The sequence below is a fragment of the Phaenicophaeus curvirostris genome, chromosome 2, assembly GCF_032191515.1.
Source record: "Phaenicophaeus curvirostris isolate KB17595 chromosome 2, BPBGC_Pcur_1.0, whole genome shotgun sequence".
NCBI classification, from domain to species: domain Eukaryota; kingdom Metazoa; phylum Chordata; class Aves; order Cuculiformes; family Cuculidae; genus Phaenicophaeus; species Phaenicophaeus curvirostris.
In genome coordinates this window covers 5,471,301-5,485,696 of record NC_091393.1, presented here as the reverse complement: position 1 = coordinate 5,485,696, position 14,396 = coordinate 5,471,301, and the positions used below count along the sequence as shown (strand labels likewise).

General features: G+C 37.1%; 1 protein-coding gene across 2 annotated transcripts in view; it reads right to left on the bottom strand.

The window, feature by feature from the left end:
• The window catches only part of MMS22L (MMS22 like, DNA repair protein), a 93,408-nt gene that overhangs the window by 21,761 nt on the left and 57,251 nt on the right, over nt 1-14,396 (bottom strand). For both annotated transcript variants that reach the window (XR_011336905.1, XM_069851150.1), the window contains exons 14-18: nt 9,035-9,225; nt 5,885-6,035; nt 2,746-2,888; nt 1,842-1,984; nt 1,524-1,683 (exon numbers count right to left, since the gene is read on the bottom strand). Coding sequence is in view for 1 of the 2 variants with exons in the window: in XM_069851150.1 (XP_069707251.1) it covers nt 1,524-1,683; nt 1,842-1,984; nt 2,746-2,888; nt 5,885-6,035; nt 9,035-9,225 (788 nt within the window). In the remaining variant the exon portion in view is untranslated. The remainder of the gene's footprint in view (nt 1-1,523; nt 1,684-1,841; nt 1,985-2,745; nt 2,889-5,884; nt 6,036-9,034; nt 9,226-14,396) is intronic.

The following is a 14,396-nucleotide window of genomic DNA, read 5'->3' as shown; positions in this document are numbered from 1 at the left end:
CCTGACTTTGAGAAACATTTTTATTGCAGATGAAGTGTAATTTTTCTTGAGAAAATAACTCTGTACTTGTGAGTGACAATACTCAAAATAGAGAATAAATAAAATAAGACTCTTATTTAGTAGTTCCAACAGACATTCCTAAATGTATATTTAATTAGAAGCAAGAAAGTTTGCTAGGTTAAAAATACAGGAATATCCCCCCCCCAACTTGTTTAAGACTTTAAAAAAAATCAAAGATCAAAAGTAGGCTGTTACAAGATATTATGAATCTATATAAGTCATCCATTACCATCTCTAAAAACAACACAAAACAACATTAATCTTGTGGAGTGAAAGAAAACACAATGATCAATCATAGAGAAAGAGAACGATCACTTAACAATACTTCTAATAGTGTTGTCTAAGCTTTCTGTTTCAAAAGAAACATGTTCATTCCTGCTAAAAGTACTCCTTCTGTTATCACTGCTGTGATGTATGGGACAGTAGGAGACAATCTGACCACAGACCAGAGGTGTTTTGATTTGTTAAGTTTCTTGCTTTGTCCTTGTAATTTAAGAAGCCCACAGAAAGCCAAGTAGTGATTGAAATACACTTAAATATTCTTTTTCTTTTAAACAATTTTTATGTCTTCTTACCTAAAAATAAATGACAATTTCTTGCATACAACAGCATCACTGAATAGTAATAATTTCCTGCTACAAAGAACAGAAAAAAACCTACCAATCTAATGTTACTTTACAAGGCTGATATATGTACTGTATATAAAAAATATGCGGATCTTGCAATAGAAAAGTATTTTACAAAACTAAAATCTCATTACATTTGATGTACCTTTTGCATCACGGTCACACACTGCACTGTACTCCTTATAATCGTGATGTGCATTGTGTGTACATGGAAATAGTTACCTCTATCTTTAAGATAGACAGGGTTTACTCTATTTTTAAAGGTAAGTGGGTCAGATTGGCACATTAATTCATAATAAAGAGCACTCTCATTTTTCCATCCTATCAATGATTCTACACATTCACAAGCAAATACTAGAATCTGAGCTTTAAAAAGCACGGAGTATGTAAGAGGAGCAGTTCTAAAGGATGTTCACTATACATTCCTAAGCAGACTTGTCCACTGTCATAACTCCTGTCAATAATGACGTAGGATGTCATAACATTTGCTTCACTGACTGGTTATTGTTTCTGGTTTTGTTTAGGCAGAACAGGTGGTTTTCAGTGGTAAGAGACATGAAAACATCCTACTGTTGAAAACACTGATTTGGAGGGGTAATTATAAAAACCAAAACCAAACAAACAAAAACCCAACCCACAAGGACATTAGTCATCAGGATAAAAAACAAAGAAAATCAATGGAAGAAAAATAACTGTCCAACTTAAACATCTTGGTGACTTTGCTTTTTTAAACCATTATGATGGACACTAGAGAGGGGAAAAAAAAGTATTAAAAATCACATTTTACTAATTCATTAAAACTGTTTCCTAAAAGAAAAGAGGTTGCAAAATAATTACCTATGATCCAGTATGTAAGTTGCAGACCTTCTGGAGGCCCTTTTGCCTTCAGATAAGGTTTTACATACTTTAATACATCACCTAAATACTCCAAAGTCTTTGCTACCATAGCAGATTTCTCAGGGAGTGTCTGAAGGCCACTGTAAGTTCTACCAACAGCCTGAGAAAAAAGAAACATTGAAACAAATATAAATAAACTTGCTAAGTCTCTTACGAGGTTTGCATGAGTAATCTCTTTACATACACCAAACAAAGTCTGATGCATAATTCCCTACCTCAAGAACTGTCCCACAAAACTAACACAGAAGTGTACTGTACCTTAATGAACTGAACAAGAGCATTTTTAGGGTCTTGCTTGGAAACTGACTCTTCAACACCAGCCTTGGAAAGAATGTTTTCTACTTCTGAGAGTTTAAAAATCAGTCTTGTCATTTCAGTCAGCTGCTCCATATAGGCTTTCCCTGTTTGTTACAAGAAAGCATAGCAGTAAATATAGAATACAGTCATACTTTTTGATTTACTTTAGTCCCAAATTCATAAAATGAAACATTATTTTAAAATGTCTAAAATACAAGGACTCTGCAACCAACTGCATCTAACAGTGTGAGATCTCAAAGACAACGTTTGCCTAAACTAGTTGTTTCTAATACAGATATACAAGAATGAAGAGTTTAAAGTATGCATAACCAAGTCTTTACTGATGGTTTTCTTCTAAATCTGCAAAATGTGTATGAAAAACCAGTCACTACAAGATATGTTCTACAAATAATTAGAACTGCAGTGTTTTATAGAAATGAAGAAGTATTGCTCTAAGAGAGCAAAATATCCAGTATAGAAAAGAGAAGAATTCCTTGCAATCAATTTTTTTTTCTTTTCTTTTAGGGCATTCACAGCATGACTTCTGACTATTTACTTCAAATTCTCACTTTTTTTCAGAGCAGTTTCTCCATAGGGTAAAAATAGCTTCTCTCCTTGGGAGCAAGTTCTTGTTCTTTGCTTCCAAGGAAACAAGCTCTTTTATCTTTGTTTGTGATAAATTTGTCATATGCAGAGCAGGCAAACTATCAATAAATAGCACAAGCAGCGTAAAGAAACACATTTTGTAATTAGGTAAAAGTAAAGGAATACAAACAAAAATACATTTTGTAATTAGCTGAAAATGTTTGCCAGTTTCACAATATAGAAACGTTACTGCAAACATTAGGGAAATGTGAACACTTACCAACTGTTCGCTCAGCATCTGTCTTGGCCAGCGTACCACTTGGTTGATCTATGAACATTTGCAAAATGCATCGAAACCAAGAACGTACTGTCAAAGCTTCATAGGATATATATCCCATACTAGAAAAGGCTTCACACAGCGCACTGCACAGATAGAAGAGGAAGAAAAGGCAAAGAGATCTAATAAAAGGTGTCAAGAGTGTCTCATTTGGCTGTATATATATAGAAACGCGGCATAGAAACCATTAGAAATGAAGTAACAGAAAGGCCAACTGGCATCCCTTTTGGGTACTCTACAGACCTTGCTCACAATATCCTGATGCCTGAGTGCAGGAACATGATAAATACTGTAATGCCACACATGGTAATGTAAGAGCATATATACACATATACATATGTTTTTGCTAAATAAAACAAAACAGATGGGGGAAATACACACAGTGGGAAATGCCATAATCTAACAATGGATAATTTGATAGTATTATCTAAATTGACAATATAGAATGCTGGAAATCGTTTATCTGAATCAAAACAGATCTTCATCTTAACTACTTCAGGCTTTCACGTAAGCCTAGCTCAGGTGCTCCACACTACTCAGACGTCTCCTTAGTTCTAACTGCATAAAAGACAGAGAAGAGAAGACCTGCCTTAGTAAATAAAGATATGTCATGTTAGAAACAGGTCAAAAAGAGAAATATAAAAAGGCACCTTGCAGATGAGAAAGAGCCCCCCCCATACTTGACGTACGCTTATGGACTTACGCATTTATGTATGTATACAAAGTACGCACATTCCCACACAGAGCAAACTTGCTGTATATACTTTCACTCAAACACTCTACTCTTCTACCAGTCACCTGTCACGCTAGAGTCAATGGCACCATCAACACTCAATGCACAATCCCTCTACTCTACTATTCAGTAGTCCCAAAGTTTTACTTGCCTTACCACCCTGAGCAAATGCCATAGTCACTTTTTCCCAAGTATATCAGCCCCACACCATTAATTCTGCAGTAACTCCTTGCTAATGGACAGCAAGTCTGTTCTGCGCCCTGTTAGCAATTCCTATCACATGAGCCCCGTGTGTGCTTCAGGTCAGTGAAATTTCTTAAAAATAGTTACACCTTTTATTTGAGAGATTTCCTCCCCCGTCAGTTGTAGATGCTTCAACTTTAACGAAGGTGGTATTAGTAAACAAGGGTTTGAATTCCCTCAGAGTACAAGACTCACTGACTTGGGTTTTCCAGATTCTTGGAGAAGTGATCTAACCTCTCAACTAGCGTACAACAGGTAACTAACATCAATGCTAACTGTATTTTTAGATGAAATTATGGCAGTATGGCTGGGGGGCTTCATGGGGAACTTAGTACTAGCCACACGTGCATGCTTTGCACTTGCTACTGCAAGTGTCCTCCCAAACACTTAGGAACAGGAGTGCTTCAGCCACAGTTCCAAATACAGTAAATGTTACCTCAGCCAGCACAGCAATGTATCTGTGGATACATATACAGCAATACATCAGATGCTTAATAAATACTGAAGTAACTGCTTTCTATCACTTGAGTGCTTATTGTGGGAACTGGTAATTAGTCTTAAGCATTTAAATTACACCAAAATTCCAGTTTAGCCATCAAAATACTTTTCTTGGTCTCACCTGAAGAGTAACAGAATTCAGACTATAAGTGGGCATTTATATACCTAACTCTTATTTCATTTAGCATGTGCTAGGTATCTGCAACTTTGCATGAAACTTACCCTGTAAAGATCATACAGGAGAAATACGGCAAATCAGAGGACTAAGTGCTCCTCTCCTGAATTCCAAACTGACACATGAGGAACTAAATTCAAATCTCTTTTAATATCTCCCGCCAGGAAGGCCATAGCCTTATCCTTACTTATCACAATGAAATAGTGTTTACCATAACCTTATTTACAGCTATGCTCCCTAGTACAATATATAGCTAAAAAACGTGTACCATTTTTCACTTTCAAATACAGTCTGACATAGAAACATTCCCTCTTTCATCTCTCACTTCCCCTGCTTCCAAAGCCTGATTCAGAAGCAGGGTGAGGGGGGAAAAAAAGCCACACCACAACAACCACCATCACTATCAACCTATCTTAAGTTCATAGAGGCCTACTTAAACTGACTAGAATTTCTCAAGTATATAAAATTCCAATGGAACAGACTCCTGGACAACCTGCTCTACCTGACCCTACTTGAGCAGAAGGATTGGACAAATCAGACAGCCTGATCTCAAGAGTCACTTCCAACCTAAGCCATTCTGCGATTCTGTGAAAATCCAACACTGGCATGTAAAACATAGGAATGTGATATATTTTCTAAACCTATTATTTAATGTAAAGCATCCAATTAGCAGGTCTCAGAAACCTGAGCTACATTAACATTAATATGCAGTCAGAAGGTGTTCCAAGCTTGTCAAAAAGAAAGTTTTAACGCATGCATTTCCTTAAGATTATTTACTTTCAGTACTGCCCAATCCATCCTCTTCAGCTTCCTGCAGCACTTCATTTTGAAGAAGTCAAGATATTCACACATTGAATACTTACTATATAGCATCTCCAGCTTTCTATGTTAATGTTTATCTTGACTCTTTGTAAGAGTTAAGTTTTTGTGTTAAGTGTAACTGGTAGGGGAAAAATAAGACAAGTACTTTTAACTAGAAATTTTTAAATTTACATTATTCAACTTCAAGTGCAGCTAGGGCAGGAGGCTACTGCATTACCAGGCTCTAAAAACTTTGCCCAAGAGCAGCAAAAATAGAAAGGGGTGGATAACTATAACTATGCAAATTCAAAATAGGTTATGAGTTCAGGCATTTCACTGATGCAGCACTGCTCTTCACAGAAGTGCTTCTCTGAAGATATTGCCTAGGTCTCCATTTTCCAAAGACTGTTAGTAACAATGCTGTTTCCCGTGGTTTGCTATATAAAAAGACAAATAACTTTTTCAAAACACTTTCCTACCTTCCTGACAAAATTTGAGTCTCGTAAGCTATTTACACATAAAAACAAACCTAGACCACCTTAGTGAAACACTACTGTTTGAAGCAACATTTTCTATAAGTCTAATGAAGGAATGAGAAGATACTGGAAGAACAAGCAGTCAAAATTTTTTACCTGTTTTGAATTAGGTGACTTAGATATCTAGACACCAGCTGAGGCCACACCATGTCATCCCACCCAAACAGCTGCATCATTGATAGAACAGGCTGTGGCTGGAGTTCTGATAGAGCTTTGCTGGGTATATCCAAAGCTAAGAGAGTAAAACCTGATTTTAAAGAGAGAAAAACATGGCATCATGTTAATGGTTTCTCAGTATGTCCTGCTAAAAAGCACTGAAAAATAATTAGGATTAATAATGTGCAGTGTGGGAGTACCAGATATCTCAAGTAGAATTGGGCAACTCTAACAGCGTTTGTAAACACGTTAAAACATAGTCTCTGTCCCAAGGAGTTTGTAAGTCAACCTGACACACTAAATTCAAAGGATGGAAAATGGAACCAAACATACATAATCTTAAATATATTCAGGTAACCACAGATTATAAATCTTGAATGCATAGCTTTAACACCTATGCAATAAAAAACATGTCTTAAGAACTTGATTTTTTGTGTTCTTGGCCTCTATGCACCACTTCTTCCCTTGTACACCTAATTATTACTGTGCTTTATAGGGTTAAGTTTACTTATTTGCTTAGTCGTTTTTACACACTTCTCAGTGAAGAACTGTATCTGGAAAGAATTTACACAGTTAAAGCTAATACCTTCCTATTTTTCGAGTAGACTTTCATGTATCAGAAGTTACTGTGTAAATAATGAATTATGGGCAAACTTACTCCTAAAAAAAGGATCTTCATACAACAGTTGCACATCTAGAAACCAAAAACTCTGTGCAGAGTTTTTCTTAATGAATCATAACCTTTTACTGTTTCTGTTACGTCACTCTGGAATCTGTATCTAATGCCGCCAGCATAAAAAATATAGCACATTCTCATGTTGCAAATGACAAGTGCATTTAAACTCAGGAAGAAAATGTAATCTGAAATGCTGAGCAGTTACTAGGTTATAGGAAATGAGAGGCATCAGATGAGTCAGGAAAACTGCCTTTGGAGGGCAATGAAATAAAGGGGCTCACTAGTTCCCAAATTCTCTGATTCAAGTTAAATATAAATGTAATCATTTATAAATAATGATTTCTAAAACTGCATGCATTGAGAAGCTGATTTTGAATTAAACAGAAAAGGCTAGTATTCAGAAACAACAGTGAAGCTATTTTAATTAATGGTATAGGGACAGGCTATGGTATAGGGCAGAAATAATATAGGACAGACTTAAGCTATGAAGTTCACATTTCTTTATGTGCCTTGAAACAAAAAACAGAGGTCATACACAATCTCCACTCTGCCTTAGGTGAGGAAGCAATTTGTGCCAGCCTTCTTACAGATTATCACATTGTTTCTGCAGCATCAGTCATAACATGAGTGGGGAAGAAGTGGGAGATAGAAACGATAATGCGGGTCCCAGGCCATCTCCCTGGCAGGGGGAGCAGGAGAGCTGTAACAGCTGCTCTCTCCGCTGGGCTGCAAGCTCTAAGGTAAGAAGCTCACTGTGTGGGAAGGGTTTGCCTTCCTCTGTAGTATTGCCTAACACAGCTCTATAAAGCAGGTCACAACTGCACTCCCCTGCTTCTAAGCAGAGTTTATAATAGGTTGTTCTTGCTATTTCACTGTGTTAATATAAAATAAAAAGATATGGCACTGTAGGAAATGAATGAAAGTTTTGACATTAACAACCTCTTCCTTTGATTTGTATTGCTGTTTCCCATGCAGCTTCAGCAGTGTGAGAACACAACCACTGCTTGCTGCCTCCTTCATTAATGTTACTTAACTACTGCAGAACTGATTCAAATCTGATTCAAAAAGAGCCTTTTAACTTTGCTATTACTAACCCAGTACTTCTGAGCTTACAACTTTAATTCATATTGTGATGGGAAAAAATATTTCACATCTCACTTCTCTAAATTTTAGTTAAATGGATACAAGATTTCATTGTAACTACAGAATACACTGATGTTAAAGATCAAACTGGGATTTCTTTCTATTTCACTGTCATGCTGACTCATTGCAGAGTTCACATATATAGGTGGAATGTTGTACTTCAACATTAAAACTCTTCAGTGCAAAGCAAGATAAATAATTAAAACAAATTCTGAAATGGTTTTATGATCATGACCATGAAGGTTCACCAGAAAACAATAGTAATCAAGCTTTCAAAAAATGTCTTAAAACATAAAATATTATTTTTCAAAAATTAGTTTGAATTGCAGCCATAATGAAAATAATAGTTCAACATGAAATTATAATAAAATTTTACAAAAAGATGGAAATTCTAAATATAGTGAAAGAAGTTATTTATTTTGTGTAACATTTTGCATAACTTTATTATTTTGTATCAGAAACAACACGGCCAGCAGGACCAGGGAAGCGATTTTCCCGCTGTACTCAGTGCTGGTGAGGCTGCACCTCGAATACTGTATTCAGTTTTGGGCCCCTCACTACAAGAAAGACATTGAAGTCCTGGAGCGTGTCCAGAGAAGAGCAATGAAGCTGGGGAAGGGGCTAGAAAACAAGTCTTACGAGGAGTGGCTGAGGGAGCTAGAGCTGTTTAGCCTGGAGAAGACTGAGGGAAGACCTTATTGCTCTCTACAACTACCTGAAAGGAGGTTGCAGAGAGGCGGGTGTTGGTCTCTTCTCCCAAGTGACAGGTGATAGGACAAGAGGGAACGGCATCAAGCTGCATCAGAGGAGGTTTAGATTGGACAGAAGAAAAGATTTCTTCACAGAAAGGGTTATCAAGCACTGGAGGTGGTTGAGTCACTATCCCTAGAGGTGTTTAAAAGGCAGGTAGATGAGGTGCATAGGGACATGCTTTCGTAGTAGACAGGTACAGCTAGAGTTGATGATCTCTAAGGTCTTTTCCAACCTAATTATTCTATGATTCTATAATCTGTGACTAGTAGGGATAAAGTCAGGCTTGCATAGCCTCAAACGCCTTTGGGGTTCTCAATCTGTTTGTATTCTATCAAGTAATTCAACACTATAAAATTTGTTCTTGTCAAAATATTTAGCATAGAATCTACTTCTTGCATTTATGCATATTTCAGTTATTACATGTAAGTAGAACTATCCTGAAATAAAAAAATCCTTGAAAGTTTGTGACCCAGAAAACAGCACCAAATCCAGTAGTCACAGGGAGTGTCAATGCTAACCTGCAGCTGTATCAGCAAGCTGTGGGGTATGTGGCATCTGTGACATTCTCTGGCTCTTCAAGAAGGGAAAGAAATTTCTCCAGAGAGCACTGGCAGCAGCAAGGTGGTGCTCTTTAGCCAATAATGGAAGCTGTGCCTCTGGGGCTGTGTTCCCTGGTTGAAGTCCTAGGCTTACCCGTTTGTGCACACTCCTAGGGAGAAACAAAAACAATGTTTACATTCAATAAATGAAAAATTCACATCTTTTAAAATGCATTTACAACTACTTTAAACTGTAGAGCCTGGGAACTCAAGGATCATTTTGTGCAATTAAAACCTTTATGAAAAGATATTATGCATACCAGTTATTTGATGGATGAATGATGGCATATTAAGCACCATAAAGTTAATGTTAATTACTAATGTCAACCATTAATTATATGCTTTTTAATATGTCAGATCAAAATGAGAACTAGGCAGCTTTAAAATGAGTATCTGCATTTTGCAACTGCTAGCATGACAAGCAAGTCTGCTTACAATCAAGAGCCAGATGCTTTTTAAATTTTTTTGTCAGTAGGGTTTTTAGAATAGGTTTGTGTACAGCAAATAATTGCAAATTATTTTGATCAATTGTAAAGCTTCCTTCTGAAACCTACTTCTCGTTTGTAAGAGCTCACTAGGTACAAGTGTTGATAAAAGAAAATACTCATTTTATCCTGATGCACCGCAGACAATTAGGTTTGACAGCAATGCCCGTAGCTTTGTTAGTACAGTAAGGACAAAAGTTACCACTACACATAACTCCCATCTCTTCCTGAGACAATGTGGCATGAATTCAATAACGCACTCAATTTTCTTTGATTCTTCTAGTACCATTCCTGCTACTTAATCTAATTTGGAAGTTGTGACTTTCTAGAGGTTTAATAGAGATATGTCTGCAGGGAATCAATGTTCTCAGAGAAACGGGGTGGGGGAGGAAGCATTAATAAATTTGTCGGGTAAAGCAGGATAGGAGGCATTACTGCACCAGGCTGATCAACTAAATAACATGCTTATTAAAAACAATCTGTAGGAACGCACTATCATTCCTGTTCCTATTTATCTTCTGGTCAACTCAATTGAGATTGTGCATTAAAGCACAGGCAGCATTATTACATTTGCTTTATTAAATTCTATAAACAGCACTGTAAAGTCAGAGTCGAGATATTTATAAGATAATGGCAAACAGCGGAGGCATCGAGACTTCCCTTAACACTAACATTTGTAGACTATAATTTTTTTCCTTAATTGCCATTCTCACAATAGCAAGTGTTTCAAAAAATGCTTCCCCCTAGATCTTAATTCTGTGCTCACTCTAATTTGAAATAAAACAAAACAAAACCAGAAAAAACTCCAGCTTCTAGTTCCCTTCTGGGAATGTGGGAAAATTATGAAAGAATTAGACAACTCACAGCACTCATTAGGACATCTGAAATGGAATAATTTTAAATAAAGAGTAGGCTGGCTGGAAGGCCTTCCCGCACTAGGGTTGATATTAGAAGTGCATCTCATTATATCAAATTAGTATCCAAAAATTCTGCCTAACGCATAATTTAAAGAATAAAATATACTGGCTGTCAAAGGTAACGGTACCTTATGCCTGCCTATAGGCATCCATTAGTTTCCACAGGACAGAGAGAGAACTGAGTATCAGCTACTTTTTGAATGGCTACATTTAACAGACATGGAAGGGTGCATAGTGTTAAGAGGAATCAAGTATTTCTTTGAGAGACAGTGCAAGTCCAAACACAGGAACAGAAGCCAGGAATTCTAAACCAATATTTATTCCCTCTGTGGCTTCATATAAAGCAAACAGCCTTTGTTAGCCTCAGTTTCCCAGCCATGATATTTGGATAGTAAGACAGCTTACCCTTTAAGGATGCTGTGAAAACAATCAGTGCTTAGAAACTGTATGTCAGTTGCTATTCCTATTTACAAGACATATTCTCCAAGTCAACATAAATTGAAATAGAAGCAAGATTAGAATAAAAAGTCAGGCAATAGTTCTTTGAGAGTGTCCCTTATTAAAAAAAAAGGACAAAGAAAAGGGTGCAGAAACAGTAAGGTCTAAAGGACAAACAATGGAAAAGTAAAAGCGGGGCTAAATAAGCAAGTTAAAAACATATTTTCGCTGACTACAAAAAAAAAAGTTTAACAGTAAAAACACAAAGAGCTTCTTTTGGTTTATTTTGTTAAGAAAGGAAAGCACAACGCTTTATAGGACAGAGAATAAAACTTACAGGACCAAATTCTGCCCTACTTACATCCATATTACACTGTAAAATTGCATAAAGACCTTTTTCTCTCCTCTAAGTTGCCTCTCCAAAGAAGGGTGCCTTGAATCTCCTTTAGCCATCTATGCAAAATAGAAGGGTGTACAGACTTCCAAAGTAAGGTAATACATCTCTGTGTCAGTGGAAGGGTAACACATACAAATCAGTATTTATGTTTATTCATAGTAACCTACACAATTGCTTGCAATAAGGTAAATGCTTAGGATCGATGGGACATCAATATGTGCTGCAGCTGATGTAGACAACTACTACCAACAAGCAATTTTTTTTAATTCCCTAAAATATGGATAAATACATTTTACTTTTTGTTCAGGCTTTTACAATTTTCTAACAATAGACAAGCATACCACCAAATATCATTCCATTTCTGAAACCACATACATGTAGTTAAGAGCTCTGGAATCATCAGTTGTCTCATTACAATGGTATTAACTTGGTGCATTTTTTATTTGTTTTAAATTGTGGACTTCCTATTTCTGTAAAGAGAGGTTTGCTTTTTCATTTTGCCATCAGATCAAATAAACCCTGCATTTACAAAAGAAGGGAATGTTTGTGCTACCTGAATGTGGATTGTACTGGATGTTTAGGTACAGCAGTAACACGCAAGATTATTTTCTACACGTGGGTAAGGAACTGCAGCCATTTATCTTGATGTAAATAGTGCAATCACGAACCATACCTTTGCAAACATAAACCATGCCTTTGCAAGCCTGTTTAACTAAAATGTAGTGAAACTTTAGGCTGAGCTGGAAAACTAAAACACACAAAGTGCAGAAGCCTGTCTACACAACAGAAGCTCAAGTCACTACTATTCCATAATCTGCACTGGCTGCATATTGGTATCCAGACTTCATACCACATCATTTAATTTGATCTAAAAGGGTTCAGAACTCCCCAGCATGAGAGAAGACCTTGCTCCTCCAATCAGCATGGCCAGGGATGAATACTACCACCCACCCTCAGCCCCCCCTAAATTATAAATGCAGGCATTGGTTTCTTCACAGACCGTATTTTCAGTTTCTCTCCTCCCAGACCAGATTATGTCAGCCACAGCATCCACAGCACTCAGCTGTCCAGTATAGACAAGAATAAGCTCAGGAAACTCCTTTTAAAGGAAAGGAATGACCTTTTGATGTTGAAACAAATAATTAAAAAACAACACCTGCAGGACCAACACCCTTGAATAAATCTAGGGAGATGGGTTAGAGATACATGAGTATTTTTGAAGTGATAAATGGCTTTGATGCACAGAATTTCAACTACTAACATCAGTTCTTTCAAGGAAAAATCAGGTAAGGTAAAATGAAACAAAACATCATCACTCTCAGATTCAAAGGCAGATACTAGGAGTTTTGTGCTCTCTGCAGATCAATGGAACTTGAATAATGCTTAAATTTGGAGATTTTCCTTCCAAACATTCTCCCTGTTTTTGCATTACTATAGTGTCTCTGGGCATGCAAGTTTAGGTACCCAGGGAACTTCAGTGGCTAAAACTGAGTCACCTACAGACTTTGAGACACTTCCAGATTCAGGGTATTCAAGGAAATATGCATGAAGGAAGGTGACTAAATTCTACTGAAACCTGTTTCAAACATCTAAGTCCTCTTTTAAATCTGTTTCTAAGCTCTCTGGGACACAATTTTTTTTTTTATATCCCTTTATGTAGCACCTAGTATACTGAGACTGGTATGACTGCAGTAGCAAGTGGACTGAAGAAGTAAGCCCACCTCAAATCAGAATCTCTCAATTTGTTTCCATATGCGTAATGTATGTACAAAGTATCTATCAAGTTTCTTCATATTAGAGCAACAGTCTTTTTACTCTGATAACTGAAAAACACTCCCACCAAACCCCAAAGAGCACAAAATTTTAATCCACTTTTATGGAATTAAAAAAGAGATTTCAGAAGGATAAACAACATGAAATACTTAAGGCCAAAACCAAACTTTCTCATCATTAAAAGTAACACTTGGGAACCCCTACATCATTTATAATAGAAGTGTCAGCATTGTGTATGCCATAATGATAGCATCACCACCACCACAGAGCTGTACACTGTACAAACAGAACTATAAAAATCATAGTACATTAACACGCCCTCCTCAGATCACTATTTATTAAATCACGTTTCAGTGTTCTTCCGCCAGTTCAGTTTCCATCAATAATGCACAATAAACCATGTGTTTAAACGTTTACTGCAAAAATGATGTCCGAATAATATGCCTGGTTATGTATGTGTATAATTATCACTGACTGGTGTGATGAGGTAGTGAAAAGTAATACTTTTCACAACTGCAACTTCCAGGATTTTTATCAAATGCTTTAATTCATCCATGTGTGCTTAAGTTTTTTATCGAGCAGACTGGCACAGCATCATACATATCACTGTTACAATGTGCCTTCACCAGACACAACAATGTGAAGCATCCACAAAGTGACACGTCTTAGATGTTGGATGAGATACAAAGGCATAAAAGGATGTAATGGTTAAAAAGCAGGGCACAAACAGACCTCAGACTCCTGAACCTAATTCCCCAAACTGCTCACTTACATCACCCTCTTTTGACTGGGAAGTTCCCCAGGTGCTTGCAATTCAGCTACACGAATGCCTTCACCTGAGCATCTAAGCAGCAGTCTCAGTCTACTGGGGCCCAGAAAGCTGATCAAGCCAAGAAAAGCAGACTGCACAAAGTGCAGCACTACCTTTATTTTCAAACCTGGAATGCCCTTTTTTGGGGGGAGGCGCAGGGAGTCAGGCTCTGCTCTTGGATTGCGAGTTTTACATTAGGGCAATCACTGGATCAAAATACAAAATCCCAGAACAAGGACTGGAGCCCATGGCACTCTTTCCTCTCTGTGTTACATCCCGAGTACTAGGTAAGAGGTATTTAGTTGTTCAGATGATCTACTGCCTGTTACTTACAAAAACGAAAAAACAACCAAGCAAAACATGATCAACTACGCATCTACAGCAGTGGGACTCTGGTTCCAAGAACACAGATATCTGTCCTTCATGACACTGAATCAGCTATCTCTGGACCCACCAGACA